General features: G+C 34.7%; 2 protein-coding genes and 2 long non-coding RNA genes across 6 annotated transcripts; 2 read left to right on the plus strand and 2 right to left on the minus strand.

Moving 5' to 3' along the window:
* The first annotated feature begins 672 nt into the window (after window positions 1-672).
* LOC126918420 (uncharacterized) lies at window positions 673-1,877 on the plus strand. 2 transcript variants are annotated; one of them, XR_007711321.1, is made up of 2 exons: window positions 673-1,336; window positions 1,552-1,877. It is a non-coding gene; the product is annotated as an uncharacterized LOC126918420 (long non-coding RNA). The 2 variants fall into 2 exon arrangements; XR_007711320.1 differs by having other exon boundaries at window positions 673-1,328.
* A 247-nt stretch (window positions 1,878-2,124) lies between these two features.
* LOC126918333 (laminin subunit beta-1) lies at window positions 2,125-14,701 on the minus strand. 2 transcript variants are annotated; one of them, XM_050726106.1, is made up of 13 exons: window positions 14,392-14,701; window positions 12,721-12,847; window positions 11,420-11,467; window positions 10,971-11,057; window positions 10,165-10,390; window positions 9,680-9,979; window positions 8,166-8,728; window positions 7,810-7,989; window positions 7,330-7,655; window positions 6,150-7,203; window positions 5,427-5,934; window positions 4,242-5,325; window positions 2,125-4,141 (listed from the first exon to the last, which is right to left on the minus strand). In XM_050726106.1, the coding sequence occupies exons 2-13, from the start codon at window positions 12,782-12,784 to the stop codon at window positions 3,170-3,172; spliced, it is 5,412 nt and encodes a 1,803-aa protein (XP_050582063.1). In that variant the 5' UTR covers window positions 12,785-12,847; window positions 14,392-14,701; the 3' UTR covers window positions 2,125-3,169. The 2 variants fall into 2 exon arrangements, with proteins under 2 accessions (XP_050582063.1, XP_050582064.1); XM_050726107.1 differs by lacking the exon at window positions 14,392-14,701 and adding an exon at window positions 14,300-14,357.
* A 248-nt stretch (window positions 14,702-14,949) lies between these two features.
* Window positions 14,950-15,503, plus strand: LOC126918421 (uncharacterized). The gene is made up of 2 exons (XR_007711322.1): window positions 14,950-15,070; window positions 15,244-15,503. It is a non-coding gene; the product is annotated as an uncharacterized LOC126918421 (long non-coding RNA).
* A 930-nt stretch (window positions 15,504-16,433) lies between these two features.
* Window positions 16,434-17,841, minus strand: LOC126918401 (uncharacterized). Its single transcript, XM_050726270.1, has 3 exons — window positions 17,536-17,841; window positions 16,879-17,112; window positions 16,434-16,804 (listed from the first exon to the last, which is right to left on the minus strand). The coding sequence occupies exons 1-3, from the start codon at window positions 17,692-17,694 to the stop codon at window positions 16,592-16,594; spliced, it is 606 nt and encodes a 201-aa protein (XP_050582227.1). The 5' UTR covers window positions 17,695-17,841; the 3' UTR covers window positions 16,434-16,591.
* Window positions 17,842-17,908: the final 67 nt, after the last annotated feature.

Consider the following 17,908-nt stretch of genomic DNA (forward strand, 5'->3'; position numbering starts at 1 on the left):
TATTTGAGGCAAATGTATAGATAATGCTAGTGTAAAAACGCCGGAATTCCGTCGTCTATATTTATTACCGATAAGCTATCTACGATAAAGCATCCAAAAGCAGGCTCGTCTTATATGCATTCACACTTTCACACTGATTAATTTTTTTCTACTCAATTAACAGTGGTGCTTTTAAGCTTTAATATTGAAATTTTACTATTTTACTTGAACACATACTATAATATAATATTCGAATCATACACTACGAGTAAATTTAATAAACAATTATTTGAAAAAATGATAAATTTCGTCTATAATTCGTGTTAAACCGGTACAGTTCCATTATTTTTATAATTTCCGTGTCCATTTAGCACTTTTCAATTATTCGATAAAATATAGATATAAATATCGATAACATAAATACGATAAAAATATTAGGTCATCCCATAAGTTCGTTCGGTTTTTCGAGCCGTTATATATGTTAAGATTGTTTACATACCTTTCAGTTTCATGAAAAAATGTAATCCCCCTCTCGTTCTACAACTTCTTCCCATTTTTCAAGCGCATTGGTCCCTTATCGCCGTATGTTTATAAATCGACGCATGAAATGTATACACAAAAGTCGGCACGAACTTATGGGACCTAATATTAGGACGAAACAGAATAAAATAATCAACAGCGAAAATGGCCACGTTAATATTTACAATGGTTTCCATATATACTTATAAGAAAGTTATTTTACTGTCTACGAAGTATAATTAACGATTTCTTTACGGCAACCGATTGTAACTTTATACTTTACATCCTGACCGGAAAGACTAAGAATCTGACCGTACATAATGCTTACTAATATATATGCATTTGCAGATAGTCATAATCTTCGTCCAATAAAAGTAATCGGTTTTATAAGTTTCACGAGGCATCAATGATAAAGGTCGTGAAATGTACATTGAAAAACTCTTTGTTAATGATGAATCACCATTAGACTGAGATACTTTCCTCTATATCACGAATCAAGCTTACACATTTTCATCAATTTCCATTAAACGATTTTCACATGCGTACGTAAATGATCATTTTTTTAAATATATATGCTTGCTTGAAGTTGTTTACAATTTCAAAATTCTGCTTCTAACAGTAATGTCGGACAACCACTGGTGCGCGTTCTGAATGAACTCATTATGCATAGTACCACGAGCCCATACACCATTTCAATTCAACAGTGCTGTCTATTCACGAAATACTACAGCGTCTGAAGTCGATTCTAAAAGCCAAAAGGCTTAAGCACGAATAGGTGCGCCGAAATAATGAATAAAAGGATTTATCTGCAAGAAGAGAAGTCTTCGACGGTAGATATGTAAATGCTTTTTAAAACATAACCAATTTTTTCATCGTCATAAAAGTTTTATCTTGACGCGTGCGTTCTTTATATTTGATTTCTGACGAAATGGCAATAACTTTAGATATATATTTATAATTCTTAATTCGTTTATTTAATTGTTTCTAAGCTTCTAAAAAATAAAAAGAATAGTAAACTCATGTGCAAACTGATTAAATGAGAACCTCTGTTAGATTCGACACGAATTGAGGAAGTTCAAATGCAGACAGACGGGACACGATGTCAAGATTTTTGACAGAGGCACTAAACAGCGGGGTGCACGTGTAGATCGAAACCAGACTCCGCGATAATAAACTACAAATACTATTTTTATAAAGAAGTCGTTACACATGTATCAACCGAACTGAAATATGCTGGGAACTTTCCTGACAACCTATCCTAATTTTCTCTTATAGAAAGAACTAATAATGCTTCGCTTTAATATGCTGTATGATTAATAATATGCTTACGACATAGAGTAAATTCAAATAATACAGAACATAACAAGTACATATTTTAACACGGGATCTTTATTTAAAATAAAATCCTAACCACGAAAATATTTTATCACCTCGGTTCCACGTTTCCGACAAGTCCTTCCGTCTTTTAACAGCGACACAGTCATACGTTAAGGAAATATCATTATCACGTCGAAATCCACGATGTTTCGTGTTATCGTGCTATCGTCGGATAAGATTTTCTTTGTGTTTTTTCTCACAAATTCAAAATAACTTTAAATATAACTTTTTAATAAATGAAATTAAAAATTGCGTTTTTTCAATATTATTTATTTCTTTAACCTGTATTTCTCTCTCGTTGTACAAACGTAGCTGTTCATTAAATACAATTAAAAATCGTTTGGTTCGTTTAAAGCTTTGCTTCATTTCTCGCTCGAACAAAAACTGATATGCAATAATGGCCGTTACTGACAATATCAATAGTTCGGTTGTTACTCTAAAACATAGATTTATAAATAACTATAATGCTTTTTTTATCGAGGAATTCTCTTTTATAACTTCCTCGACACGTATTATTCGTACATTTCAAATCTCGTGGCTTCAACGTAACCATAACATAACACATTTATACAACTGCCTAATATTCTACAATAATTTATCGAAATATTCATTAAAAATATGTAATCAATGAAAAAATGCAGTTTTGCGAAAAGGCGTAATAATATATTTACAAACTATTGATAAAAATTTTATCTATCTATTGCACCCGTGTCTTATTACAAATGCAATGTATATAACAAATACAACATATTTTATATAAGTACAAATCTTATCTTGAGATGTATAGAACAATAACATTTATTGTGAATCAGGAATCGATATTGATACTTTAATTTGTATTATATATTAACTAGCTTAATCATTTTTCTCGAATAGTAGACGGTTTATGCGGTGTTCGGTTCATTTTAAAATGTTTGGTCCATGATAATAAATGCAATGAGAAAATTCGATTTTCGTTTATTGGCACTTTTTACGGTTATTTGAAAAACGATTTAAAGGATTCTCCATTATTAAATTTTCGAAAAGTTACGTACGAATGCGTGTATAAAATACGTAATATGTCTACGAATGAATGGCCCCTTCGTTTACCGCTATGGCACTGGAAAAATTATTTCCTTCGTTTCTTTAGAATCAATATACTTTATTATAGAATCCGAATAACTCTTAGAAAAGTAAGTCTCGGTTTAAGATTTCACGATCCTCTCTTTAAAGTGACCTATATATATTTCTTTATATTCACATTGATTCGGTCATAGTAATGTATATTACTTCTTTACGTTTTAATTACAGTCACTCAAGGAGTACAATGCTTGTACCGTTGGGCTTTTTGTTCGATTTCCGCCAAATATTTCTCCATCTCTCCATTTAAAGAATCAACCTCCGCCATCAAATCGGATAGCATTCTTTCGTTATCTCTGTAAACACTCTCCATACCGTCCAAGTCCTTCAATTTCGTCGATGTATCGGCTGTCAACTCGGAGGCTTTTTGTAAGAGCTTCTTCGCCCTCAATATATTCCCTTTGCTCTTGTTTGCCCTCGAATTCAATGCTTCGTCCGCTTTTCTGTATTCCATAGCGAGTTCCTTCGTCTTAGCATCTACCTTTTGCGCTTCATCAGCTACTTTCCGCGCCTCGACTCTGATTTCTTCATTCAAAACAAAATCGTTTCTGACCGATTGCGTTTGTAATTGTTTCAAGCGAGCGTCCAAAGAGTCGACCGTCTGAGTGGTGCTGTTTGCCTGCATCTGAGCTCCCCTGGTCACCTCGGCTATCTCTTCCAAGTCATTTTCGAATCTCCTGACATCGCGTTCAGCTTGATCGATCGCTGCTTGAGCTCGATCTTGAGCCCTCTGAGCATCACTCAATAAAATTACCACTTTGTTAGCTAGATTTTGTTTCGCGATTGCTTCCTCTTTTGCTCTGTCAGCATCGTTCTTTAACTTTTCGGCCAACTGAAGGTCGTCCCTAGTATCCGCGAGGATTTTCTCGGAATCGGTCAAGGAACCGACGATACTCTTAATACGATCGGCTAATATTTTGATCTCGTCGGGCTTTAGTTTGATGTTTTTAGCCAATACTTCGTTGGCCAAGTCTCTGACCATAGCTGGTGTGGGCTGGTCTTCCTCCAAGATGTTACGGACTCGTTTGTTTATGTCAGCGAGATCTTTGCTCAAGGTATCGGTTAAATTACGAGCTCTTAAGGCGTAGTTGAAGGCATCTTGAGCATTCGACCTGGCTGCTGTTGCATCGCGTTTCACTTGAACCATCTGAACAAACAAAATTTGCATCAACATAGAAAACTTCGAAATAAAAGGTTCGTTTTAGCAAATTTATGAAATGAAATTGAAAAAATATGTCAGAACTTACATTACGAAGTAACTGTTCAGCCTCGTCCTTGTGGTTCTTGATCTCAGCAGCCTGTTTCTTAGCTACGTCCAGAGCTTGATTAGCCTTGGTCACAGCACCCGCATCGCAAGATAGTCCACCACAGAAACCACAGCCAGCGCCACCACAGACGCTGCTGCAATCCGTCACGTTATCTCCACACATTTCGAGATTTAATCCTGGCATAATTCCATCAAAGTTCTTCAATACCTCATTTATTTTATTCAATGACTCCTGGTTTCTCTCCTGTGCCTCTATCACGAAAGCACGATTCTTAGCTAACAAGCTCTCAGTATGCTTGCGGAATCTTTCAGCGTCGGCCAGAACATTGCTAGTGTCATTGGCCATTTTTTCCGCTTGTCTAGACTGTTCCGCCATTTGCTGAGTAACGTTAAGAGCGCCTAGGACATTCTCTTCCTGCAATCTAGTCGCATTTTCTTTGAGATCAGCAGCAGCTTGGTGCAAGTTGTTCGTTCTATTCTTCAAATTTTTAAGAGCAGCATCCCCTAGATTTACTCTTTGACTGACATTCTCCAAAAGATTGTTCACTTCTTCTAATTTCTTGGTGGATTCTAATTTCTTATTATTCAAATCTATAGCCAAGTCATTTAATTCGTCCAAATCTTGACTTCTAATGGAAGCGTTACTGATCAATGCTTGAACTTGATCCAGAGATTCGACCATGTCGTCGAATTCTTGGCTGTAGACACCGGTCGTTCCAACCTTTTGAATTCTCGATGCCTCTTCGATCACAAGATTCGTCTTGTTTCTCAAACCAGTCAGCGTCAAGTCCCAATTGTCGAAACACTCTCCGCAAGGGTTGCATTGAGGCGCATTTCCATAGTAGCCACGATCGCACTGATCACATTTTTCGCCACCGATTCCCTTGTGACAGACGCACATTCCTGTTTCTCTGTCGCACTGCTGACTAGCAGAACCGGTTAAATCGCAATCGCACGGATAACATTCGACATTAGGGTTTCCCCAGTAGTTGGTTTGGCACTCGTTACAACGTCTTCCTCCGAAACCTGGTCTGCACTCGCAAGTACCGTCGTACGGGTTACATCTATCGACAAAAATAGTAAAAGGTACATTTTAAAAATCGAGGCATTTTAGGCAGATTTGTTTGAAAATATTTAAATATTTAATAAAAATTGGCATACGGACCTGTCGGAAACGCTCCCAACCGCGTCACATTCGCAAGGATCGCAACCTTGGCCACTGGCGATTCTCCAATGATTCTCTTCACAAGAATCGCAGAGTAAACCGATAACGTGAGGCAAGCATGAACACTGTCCAGTTCGGTGGTCACAAGGACCGGCGTTTCTATCTGTACCCAAAACGTCGCACATGCAATCCTCGCAATCCTGTTCCAGAGCATTTCCGTAAAATCCTGCCTTGCAAATCTGACAATTGGCTCCATCAGTGTTGTAGAGACATTGAAGACAACGTCCAGTTTCAGGATCGCAATTTCCGGGTCGACGTAAGTCCGTGTTATTGTTGCAATTACACGACTCACAGCTACCACCGGGAACTTCAGGATTACCGAAATAGTTCTCCGCGCAGCTTTCACAACGCGGACCGGTGTATCCATCGAAACATTCGCAAATCACGTCGTGAGTCACCGGGTCTAGCGAACAACTCTCGGCGTACGAATGTCCAGAGTCTATGGTTCCTGTAAATTTGTGAACAATTGGCGAATGAATAACGCTTTAGTAAATAAAAATTATGCATGTGGGATCTATACAAAATAACCGACAAGATACCATGAAAATTTTATATCTATATATAGTATATATATATAGTATATATATATAGTATATATAGATATAAGTATATAGTATAAATATATATATATATATATTTCATTACTAATCTAATTCAACTTACCCGGACAAGGGCACGCTCTACATGGAATATCCACACCGATCCTAGGATCACCGTAATACGTCTCGATGCATCTATCGCAATTGTGTCCGGTCGTGTAGTCCCGACAATTTATACAGGCGCCAGTTTTGGAATCACAACTTTCAGCATGACCATTACACTCGCACCGTTGACAATGAGGGAAATTCCAGAAGCCAGGCTCGCATTGACCGCAAGTTCTACCGTAAGTATTTGGTCGACACTTGCATCGACCTGTTTCAATGTCGCAAAAATTATCCAACGCCCCTACACCGTCGCAATCACAGGGAATGCAACCCTCCGGACTAAATCCGTAAGTACCAGGCGCGCAACGATCGCAACGCCTGCCAACAACGTTTTGTTTACAAGGACACGTGCCTCCGTAATTTTCACACAGCAAACTGTGCGATCCAGTCGGATTACACTCGCAAGAATGTGCTCCGTCATAAACGTAGTAACCGATACTATTTTGATACTTCTTGCAAACTTCTGGGATATTATTCGTTATGGCGTTAAAATCGTTATAGAAATCACTACAATGATATATTTCGTATTCCTGCCGACGAAGTTCGCCAACTACAGGCGTTTTAAAGAAAGGAATGGAGTCTATTTTCGGTCTCAGAACGATAGAGTCGACCAAAATGGACGCGGACGGTGTATCCATGTGATTATTGAATTTACGGAATTGTAACAGAATATTGTATCGTTTCCCTGCTTCCAAACAAACGGATGGTTGTACAACGACGCTTCTCGATCTTAAAGGAAGTTGCGCGTATAGTTGATCGTACTCGGGTCTCCATTCGGCACAAGGACCATTCGGATCCACTGGACTTTCTCTCTCGATGATTATTTGAACGTTCTCCCAAGATCCAGCCTGAACTGGTTCATATCGTACGATGATATCGTACCACAAACTTTTACGTATATCGTCGATCGTGAAATTCAACACTGAACCTTCGAGCGCTCTCATAAAACCAGTTCCGGTCCACGTACTATTTCTTCCGTCACGATAGGGCTCTCTTATCACCACTTGGCAATTCTAAAATAGATTGTATTACAAACAAAGTTATAGAAATATTCGAAAAAAGAAATTGTGTTTTATATTTCGGTAATCTATAAGTTGACCTTTTAATTATTTTTAACCAGAAAAAAATTGAATAGTTACATCGCTGGCTCTGGATAATTCACCCTCGTAAATGAGAAAGTCTAACGACCCAGTGTAGTAGCTTTGTTCAGGTTGGTTACAAGTTCTGCCGCTGACGTGAGGTCTACAGCGGCACTGGCCAGTGACTACGTCGCAAGAATTCTCGTAGGAACCACCAGGATCGCAATCGCAAGGTTTGCAACCGTCTGGATCTTCCGAAAGTCCCCAATATTCTGGGAGACATTGGTTACAATCGCGAGCAGTAACGTAACGCTTGCAAGTACACTCGCCAGTCACCATATTACATCCACGATTGTCGATGGTACCCAGGATGTTGCAGGTGCAAGCTAAACAGAACAATTTATTTATTTTATTTCACTTCTTTTTTTAATTTTGGAAATTTATATCATCTTCTGCTTGAAAAATCTGGAGAAAAATTTAACCAGACGTATCCTAAATTGTGAAAGAAAAATCCGTGCTGAACCGTTTACGAATCAATACCTTGACATCCCTCGGGATTTTCAGGATCGAAGTTCCAGAAACCATTTTTACAACGATCGCAACGACGACCTTCGACATTTGCTTTACAGTTACAGCGGCCAGATTCGCCTCCGGTGAGAGGATTGGTTATCGAATCGCATATACCGTCGTCCAAGGAACCACCTAGGTCGCAGTCACAAGCTACGAACAGATAAAAAAAAAACAAAGTTTAAAATTCCACCTGTCATGAAGTACGCTATGAAGAGAAATTCGGAGTATCTTTAAATTTCCCATAGATGTATAAAAATCTGAAGTCTTCTAATGGAACAGAATCTACCAAAGATGTGATTGATAGTAGTAATAGATAAGCAACTTACGCAAACATGCTTCAGGATGAGTAATATCTTTGGTCACGTCGTGATAGAAGAATGGTTTGCAGAGTTCGCAGTTCTTTCCCATAGTATTGTGTTGACAGTCATCGCAAACACCGCCAGATACTCTTCCAGAATTTTCATAAACAGCTTCGTCGAAATGGCAAGAGTTCGTGTGATTGTTACAAATACAAGGTCTACAAGCGTTCGTCTGCTTTCCAACAGCTGGTTTCCACGGAAGATCATTGTAGAAGTCTTGACATTTTTCGCAATTCAATCCCGTAGTATTATGAGTACACTCGCATCTGCCGTGCACCATGTTTTCCTCATCAGGGACTCCAGGAAGCGGAAGGCATCTAGACGCGTGACCGTAACAAGAACAAGATCCGCGAATAACTATGTTTTGGATGGCATAGTAATATTTCTCTCGAATCTCTGCGCGGTCGTCGAGAAGATCGTCTCCTAGAGTGTGCAACCTAGTCATGTTTATGCGAAGGTTCGTTATTTTCAGTTGGTTCTGCACTTCCTTGGAGTAGGGGTTGTCTATCTCCAAATTCTGAGGCAATACTCTGGAAACAATGAAAAATTTATTCAATTGTTATTCGGATAAGTAATTGTGTTTAACACTTAGCCAACCGCGCGCGCCACAGCGAGCTATACGTTACTCACCGCGCTTGGACAAGCCAACCTATACGCTGTTCACCGCGCATTTTTCCAAGTATCGAGGACTAATGTTCACTACTTAAAAAACAAAGAAGTCTAAAAATTATTTAAGCGGTCAATTATATTTTGTGGTAATGATCTTATTTAAAGATTTCACATATTGTTTATACAAAACGTGAAATCAAAAGTATATATTAAAAGTATAAAAGATATAGGTAAAATTAAAAACATTAAAGATGATTAAAGATAAATAACACAACTTGAACATGAAATTAAAAATTCATAATGCATTTTAATATTTTTTTACAATGTGGTATCGTTCGATTATAACTTTATTTATTCACAATTGATAATGTAACTTTTTAATTAATTTTAATACCATTAAATTGGTGTATTTTATCATATACTGTATTTTATAAAAGCAGAAAAAGTGGCGCAATTAATTGGAAACAATTCCAGGTAAACAATAACTGATAATAACAAAAAAGAAGAAAACGCGTTGCAAAAGTCAAAAAGGGAGATCTCTCCGTTCGGTCACGCAGCGATGTATTTTACAGAGGGGAGATTTCCCTATTCAGTTGGCTAAGTGTTAATCCATTGAGAACCAAATTATTTATCATAATTTAAAAAATGTAAATTTTTATCTGTCACACTTTCTTTATACAACAACGATTCTTAATTATTTTCCATCAAAATAATCATATACATAAAATCATATCTCGAATTACAAGACACGTACTCTGTAAATTAATCACTGAAAGATGTAATCACTAGAAATGTCAGTTACATGCAACGTATCTAAACGCAGCGTTGTGCTATTAAAGTTAAATGATCCCTGGTTATCGTTATTTACATACCTAAAGATAACATCACCTCCAGACGATGGCGCCACAGCGGAATACCTCGTCTCGCAGATAACATCCGTCAGTCTCTGAGGTTGTTCCGTAGACACTCCAGGGAAGTACTTTTCGCAATTGTGCGCGAAGTATCGATACACTTGCCACGTTTTACCAAAATCGGACGATCGTTCAATCAACATCTTCGCCGGTCTAAACGTTTTGAAACGGATGATGCTGTGGGTGAAATGGAACTCAGCTTCCAGATCGAAGCGTATCGTTACGTTCTCCACGCCATTTTCCGCTTGCCACCAATTTTTACTGTTGGATTAAACGAGTAAAATTACGTGTAAGAATGATATAAATATAATTAATAGCACCAAAGTAGAAATTTTATTTTTCTTATTCGAGATAAGTGTTTGAATAGAAGCGATAAAAGATATTTTTGTAAAAAAAAAAAAGGAAGAATTGAAAAACATAAACGTATAATTTAATGGATTACTTACTCGGTAACTACATTTTCGATGTTATGTTGCTTGTTGGGCGATGATGCGTCGCAAAAAAAGCACTTCTTCCGCTCCTTTAAATGCGAAACGATGCAGTACCTTTCAGGTTTTGTAAGACCGCAAGTAGATGATGCGGCCAATCGATTTTTTCGACCGATTAATAAATTTCCTGTAGAGGGGTAACACGAGCTCTGCTCGCAGGGGTGCTTCCTCTTTATTTGTGCGCCTAAAGAGAACATAAACGAATTTTAACAAATTTCTTCACGAAAGAAGAATCGAGTTAGCTATTATTTTAGTAATTTATCTCCATCCCCTTCAGCCAGTTCAAGTATCCTTACATCGTCAATTGGTAATTACGTTAATCAACTGTTTGTTATTTACACTGGGTTAACGAGATTCCCAGATACCAAAAGTTAGTGATCAAAAATATAGTGTCCAGATATAATCGCCTCAACCAAATTAAGAAGATACAAGGAAAGAAATGTAGGATTACTCGCTGATCTTTTTGACCTTCTGCTTCGAAAGATGAAACGTGAATGTAAGTCATCGACTTGCATAAGACAGGGAAGATCTATGTTAGATCATTCGAACGATGTAGCAAAAATTATTTTAATCAACAAGAAGTACTGTCGATATTAATCATGTACACCTGTGATAGTTTAATCATAGAACATGTCATTCCATGTAGACAATAGATTAAGCAACGTTATCATTATAACGATAATAGAGCAGCTCTATCATGCTGGTTTTAATTGTCTGTAAACAATGAGTAACGTGAGTTTTTGAAACCAGCGAGAACGGACTACCTCTTGGACTGTGAATGATCTGCCTTGGCCAATAATGGCGATCTTCGCTCACCTCCGTAGGTGACATATCTCCTCTCTGGATTGATCCTATAACACCCCGCTTTTATCTCCAATGCTCACTGCTATCTAATTCTACGTATTTTTACAAAAAATTTCTTAACGGTTGTTCCAAACTTTATTTTGATATAAATTCTTTAAAATGAAACTTTTATTTTAGTGTATATTTTGGAGATCCAAAATATTTCCTATATATTATGTCCTGTATATATGTATATAAAAACTATGTATGTATTGTAATTTATATGAGAAATGCTGATGTTCTCAAATTGAAATGAAATATTGATCACTGAGTTGCATTCACAGTTTGCCGATTTTTTTTATCGTTTTCTTTTTTTTTTTTTTTTTTTTTTTTGTTATTTTAAAGTAATCGAAAAGATATTGAAGCTCACCTCTGGCTGGAATAACCCTTTCCCTGCCATATAGAGGCTCTGCGATATCTGAAAGCGGAAATGATCTGGTTAAAAAACTATTTTGTAGACTTTAATATCTCTGTATATGTTTTATCATTCGTCGTTTAAACCGATAAACAGACTATCTTACATAAAATAATCAACATGAATTCCTTTAGTACTAAAAATTTCTTCGAAAATACGGGAAATCTTTTAACGCTTTTTTTTAAATCTACAAATCTAAAGAATACTGTTCATTTTTTGAAGACACTGGACATGGATAATAAATATAGGATGAAAATTAATAACTATGATTTTTCGGAGAAAAGTTTAAACGAAGATAGAATTATTCAGTTATCACGTAGAGTTCTACTACCGGTTGAAGCTATCGCAAGTAACAACCGGATGTTTATGATGTAGCTTCTCTAGAGACCGTTAAAAATGAATGAAAATTCTCCAAAACTCATAAATAATTATATTTTATTGATTTTAAATTTCTGATAACTCTATTATATTATATTATTCGCTAATAAGAATTCTAACTTTCTCTAAATTCTTACGTTATCGTACATAAATATTTCAATATAATTTGCATAAAATATTTCACCGTAAAATTATTTTGTTCCATAACAGTTATAATTTAAAAAAAAAATAAAATGCTACTAGATATCTTCCCATATTTTCTTAAAATATTTAAATTGTAAATGTTGGGATAAAATGGAAGATTTAAACGAGCAAATGCTTTGCAAGAACATTTTTTAAGAATCTATTGATGCCTTATGATCTTATTACTTGAGATTTCTAGAGCGCTTAGATTTTGGAGACTGAAATAAACTTGAGAAATTCAGAAGAAAGGCAGGTCGAGGGGTCGAATCGCTATCTAATCGTGTGGATAAAGTGTCTTCCAGGCCACATTAAGAATAATAACCGGATAGCACGTTAAAATCAAGACGAATTTCAACTATACTGTTTTAACCTAATTTTTTTTTCTTCTTGTTCAACCAGAAACACATATCGACAGTTGAAATATTCAAAGTAAATTTTAGGAAGCTTCAATTTTCTTTAATCAATCTTTATGAAAGAAAACTTCGTAATTTTACAAATATATTATGTTGACACCGGGAAATTTTTATTCCAATTTTTTCGAAATAATTATTATCTTATAATCTGATTCTATCTTACAAAATTTTATTAAAGTCATGTATACAAATAATATAACGCTCGATAAGTATAAATGCGAAAAAATTAATGATAACTGCGGCTGATAACTTGAATTAAACGTATTAATAAATAATACTTACCCGACACAATAGTTATTGCAAGTAATAGTATTGCAAAAATTGCCTGAGAAAATGCTCGAGCCATTTTTGCTCCTCCCCCCTATCGTTTAAATTTCTTGAACAGAATTTAAGCCATCGGCATTATATTCTGGAAACAAAAAATAATTTGCTTTTTACAAATAAAATTTATTTCGTCTTTGAACAACAACGACAAAATGATACTAAAAGCGATCATAGCTGAAATTTTTCTTTGAACGTTCGATGAATAACCAAACTTATCTCAAGGTAAGTCCATTCCAGAAAGATTTGAAATCTTGGAATTCTTATTTTCTTGGAATTCTATAGAGAAAATTTCCTTTGAACGCTCTAGATTTTACAATGTGTTTCTGTCAGTCATAAGTCTTTTCAGTATCTAATATTTACTATTTTTTTTTGAACAAGTAATGAATCACCACGGTTGTAGATACCCAGCAAAATTTTAGTTTCAATGTGTATTTTGTGTTATAAGAGCTTCCCAAAAAACTGGAATTCAAATTTCGTCAGTTTTATATCAATAATATTAGTTGCTTTCACATAAATTTATAAACCTAGTAAACAAACATAAAGCTCGTATATTAAACAATTTGAGCAATAAATAAGTGCAGGATTTATTTACAATGTATTAAGAATCACGATGTTTGCCATACATATTTCGAATCGTCAATGATGCACTTTCGATACAGAGAATCACATTAGCTATTGCTACATTTTTATAAACGATAATATATATAAAACTTTTTAGTCTTTCGATTATATAATATTGCCGTATAAAAAGAATTATTACTAATGAACTCCAGTTTTGTAAATGTTTATCGCGCATAGTTCAATGACCAAACGCTTTCGTAGATCTGGAACGTCTGATAAGTTGTTAATGTTCACGTTCAACGAATATCTTTTTTTTTTTAATGTTTCAGATTCGAATATTTTAAGTAATGTAATTAAGATCGTCCTAATTCATTATTTTGGTAATATATTAAAAAATACATATATCTCGCATATAAAAAAGTATCCTATATTCAAGACAACTTTATATTGAATGTAATAATCACAAATATTGTATATCACAAATATTGTCTTTGTTATATTATATTCAAAATATACTACCTCTAATATACTGCACTCAAATATTACTGTACTTTATTTTATTCCAACTTCCTTATTCCGAAAAGTTTTACACATTTCCATATAAATAATTATTTCTTATCAAACCTATATCTTAAATTTAAAATTACAAAACTCTCAATTTGCAATTCTAAAATTTGAAGAAAACTTCTAAATCAATTTACACTTTACATATCAACAATTTTTGGTCATTCGATATTTCTATTCCGAAATGATACCTATTGTTAGACGTCAAATTCCTTCATGCAATTATTCAGAAGGTCAATGTCAACAACTAATATTTGCACAATTTGTAAACCGCGTCTAACTAAAATCACACGTACGTATTCACATACATATATGCACGTAAGCTTTCTTCCGTATCGGTCAGATTTTTAATACATCATTACTCGACAAAAAAAAAGCAGTAAGCCGTTATTTCTAAAATGATGAAGCTTACAGACAAGTAAACGATCCTGATACGGTGGAGAGCGAAGCAGCGTCGAATGAGGAAATGAGAATAGCAAGAACAAACTGCGAGAAACGTCTTACCTAACTCGGTGTATCGTGTATCTCCCTGGAGAGAGTGTCTCGTGTTGTGAACTGGCAGACGCCTCGATAGATCCGCGACGAAAATCGAACGACACAAGTAAACTGATTGAAAAGCCAATGATCCAGAGTGCACTCGATCCCCGCGATACACCGTTCCGATCAATGAGATGAGGAATGGACGAGAGACAAAGTCGTTGTGAACGCCTCTGGTGACGCGTCTCTCTCACGGTGTTTCTCGGTTAAGGAGAGCCTCCGACAGTGGCCAGTGCCGTACGTAGAATGAGGTTCCTTCTTTGCCGGCTCGTGACGAGGGTGCTGACACAGGCTGAGGGGCAAAGCGAAATTTCTTAGAACGATACCGGAGTAGGGGAACGAATGCGGGGGCGTCTATCAAGGAAAGGTTTACTTAGGGATTAACCACTTGCAATAATTTTATCTGCAAACGAGGAGACTCCTTTTGTTTCTCTTTGTTTATTTGATAGATTAAAGGATCCTAAACGAGATTAAACGAAAAGTTGAATTGAGAAAGATGGACGTAGTGATTCACCGGTTATTATAGTTGGCTTAGACTTAGTGATAAGTCAAAACAGTTGTGTATTTATTAGTTTCGAGGATTCCATTCGTGGGAATTGATGTATTAAGTTTTTAATTAGAGATCTGAGAAATTGTTTTGTGAAAGGTATTTAAAAATTCTTTAAAAATTTGTATACTTACATTTGTGTATATTTTAGATACTTTATATGTATATTTATTTTATATTATACCTTGAAAATATTAAAATTAATAGAATCTTTAACAATAAAGCAATATAATCTTTAAAATACCATAATTACTGTAAATTATCAATTTCAGACTACGTACATATGTATATTGAACAAGCTTCTGGTAAACTATTGTGTTCCGGTTAGCCCATCATGCACTAAGAGAAACAGCTTAATTTATGGCACCCTCAAATGTCTTCTCTTTTTCTTCTTAAAATCGAGGGTGACAAAAGTTAGACAATCGCTCCAAGCTTCAAGGCTTTTTTACACATATATACATACATATATGTATGCATGTTAAAAGGTGGAGGTGAGTTATTGTTATTTTAAGATTGAAAAACTAGATTGTCTCTGTGTAACAAAAATTATATTCGGGCATTAGTAATATGTAAAAAGTTATCATGTAACAATGCAAAATTATTACTGATATAGTAGTATATGTACATACATAAAAGGTACATAATACATAAAAGATTGCTGTCCTGTGATATTCACAAGGCGTTGTGTCGCGCTGCGGTGTCCATTACATCAACCAGTTGGCTACAGTTCACATGTGCAGCACACTTGTATTCGGTTTCCTTTATTTCTTTTCGCTTCGGTTTATAGCTGGCACACCAAACTATTTAGACTGACTGACTGACCAGTATCTCGGTTGTTGGCTATAATCGGAGGTCTTTTCTACAAAAACTACTTAGTGCAATCGTTTGAGAAAGTCCCCTCCTTCTTTTGAATTTAGATAGAATTACAAATATCTACGATTCTTATAACATTAAAATTAATTAAAATATTATACAAGTAGTATTGATAAATCTTTGGTATTTGCTGTCCATGGTTATATAATCTTGTAATTTAAAATTGTTTAAAATTGTATCTTTTTAATCTGCTATATTTTGAAATATCGACTAATTTTGTTTTAAGTTCAAAATGGAACAAGAGTACAATGACCTTTATAACAGAAGTGCAGTAATGAAGTAGAACTCGTACACGCGAAATGTGACAAACGAATGTGATCATCGAAAAGGAAGGAAGAGTAGTGTGGGTTGTTTTATCACTATAACGTATCCCGGTTATGATAGTAACGTACGATTGTCTCCCCGTTCTTGCCTTTTCTCTTTTACATGTCTTTCCTATTTTTTTCTTTTTCTTTTTTTAACTAACACACCGACACAGAATCAACGACTAATAAATCACCCATACATTCGATAATTAATTTTTAAAAGAATTCTCTGAAATATTTATAATTGATATAGCAATTCTTTGAAAACTGTTTAAACGTACAAATGACATTCTTAAATAAAATTATTATTTTAATTGGCACTAAAAAAAATGTAACATCTTTATTTCGTAAAATGAAAATTAAATTTTGTTTGTGTTATACATTTTTTTAATAATCACACAAAATATAACAATAACATTAATGTATAAAAAATATAATTTTATTACAACTGTTCGAATTCATTAGTAGATTCATTAGCAGATTCATTAGCAGATTCATTAGCAGATTCATTAGCAGATTCATTAATAGATACATCAAGTAGTAGATCTACATAGGCATTTGCTATCAAATCTTCATGTTTTATATCTAATTTAGACATTAAGTCCCGAGCAATCTTCTCACCAGTTTCTATATCCTGTTCATCAGTCAAGACTACCTAAAATAATGACACTACTATATTATTTTACAGGTGCAAATGTGTAATGATCCATTCCTTGTGGTTCTACGAACCTCTAATTCCAAAAAAGTTCCTAAACCTTCAACATCATCAATATGTACACGAGTTTGACCAATCATATACAATTTTCTAGTCTTTTTTACAATGCCTAGACAACCATTTGATGCACTTAAAATATTTGCAATACGATTACAAGCAGATTTGTTTAGGGTTACTTTTTCATAATCGGAAAGCTTTGGACCAAACTTAGTAGATCTTTTGTAGTAAATTAATTCTCCTGACTCATCCTATGTGAGAAAAATACTTATCTTATTACATAATTAGGTGATTGTTAAGATCAATAGTAATAGTTATTCTCTCATATTTTACTGTGTCATTGAAAGCATGGTCATTGCTTTTTGACTGGTTTTATCTCTTGCATCAGGTTCTAATATATATTTCTATCGAATTGATAATTACTGTTATATGAAGAGGAGAAGAAATAGAAACAGGAATTAAAAAATGTATAACTATTTATTCTTTGAAATCTTGTATAATAAACACTGTTATTTATATGTATATAGATTTTATATATAGTAACATATATGTATATATATATATATATATATATATATAATGTATATATATATACATATATATATATATATATATATACATATATAAAAATAAGAAAGTAACAATCCTATATAAAAACGTAATTAATTTCTTACTTGGAATTTTCGTAATTTTAATCTTCCTTCCCTGACCTTAAAAAAAGTATCATGTTGTTTCATGACTTTCATGATACCGTTGTGCTTTGTTAATTGTAAAACTCGAAGGATCTTATGGTCTGGATCATCAATTTTTGCTTTTATTTCGATATTACGCATTGTTAATGATTTATAATAATAATTATTGTATTTTGATATAAATCACTCACGAATACTGCTTTTGTGTACTACTTTTGTAATCGATACTTAAACTACCATAGATGAAGCATAAGATAGATCTATCATTCAACAGCTCAACACGTACATTGCGTCACATGATTCAAAGCTAGGCAAACTGTTACCATTTTCATATCACTTCCAACATTACCGATCT

The sequence above is a fragment of the Bombus affinis genome, chromosome 7 (assembly GCF_024516045.1).
Source record: "Bombus affinis isolate iyBomAffi1 chromosome 7, iyBomAffi1.2, whole genome shotgun sequence".
NCBI lineage: Eukaryota > Metazoa > Arthropoda > Insecta > Hymenoptera > Apidae > Bombus > Bombus affinis.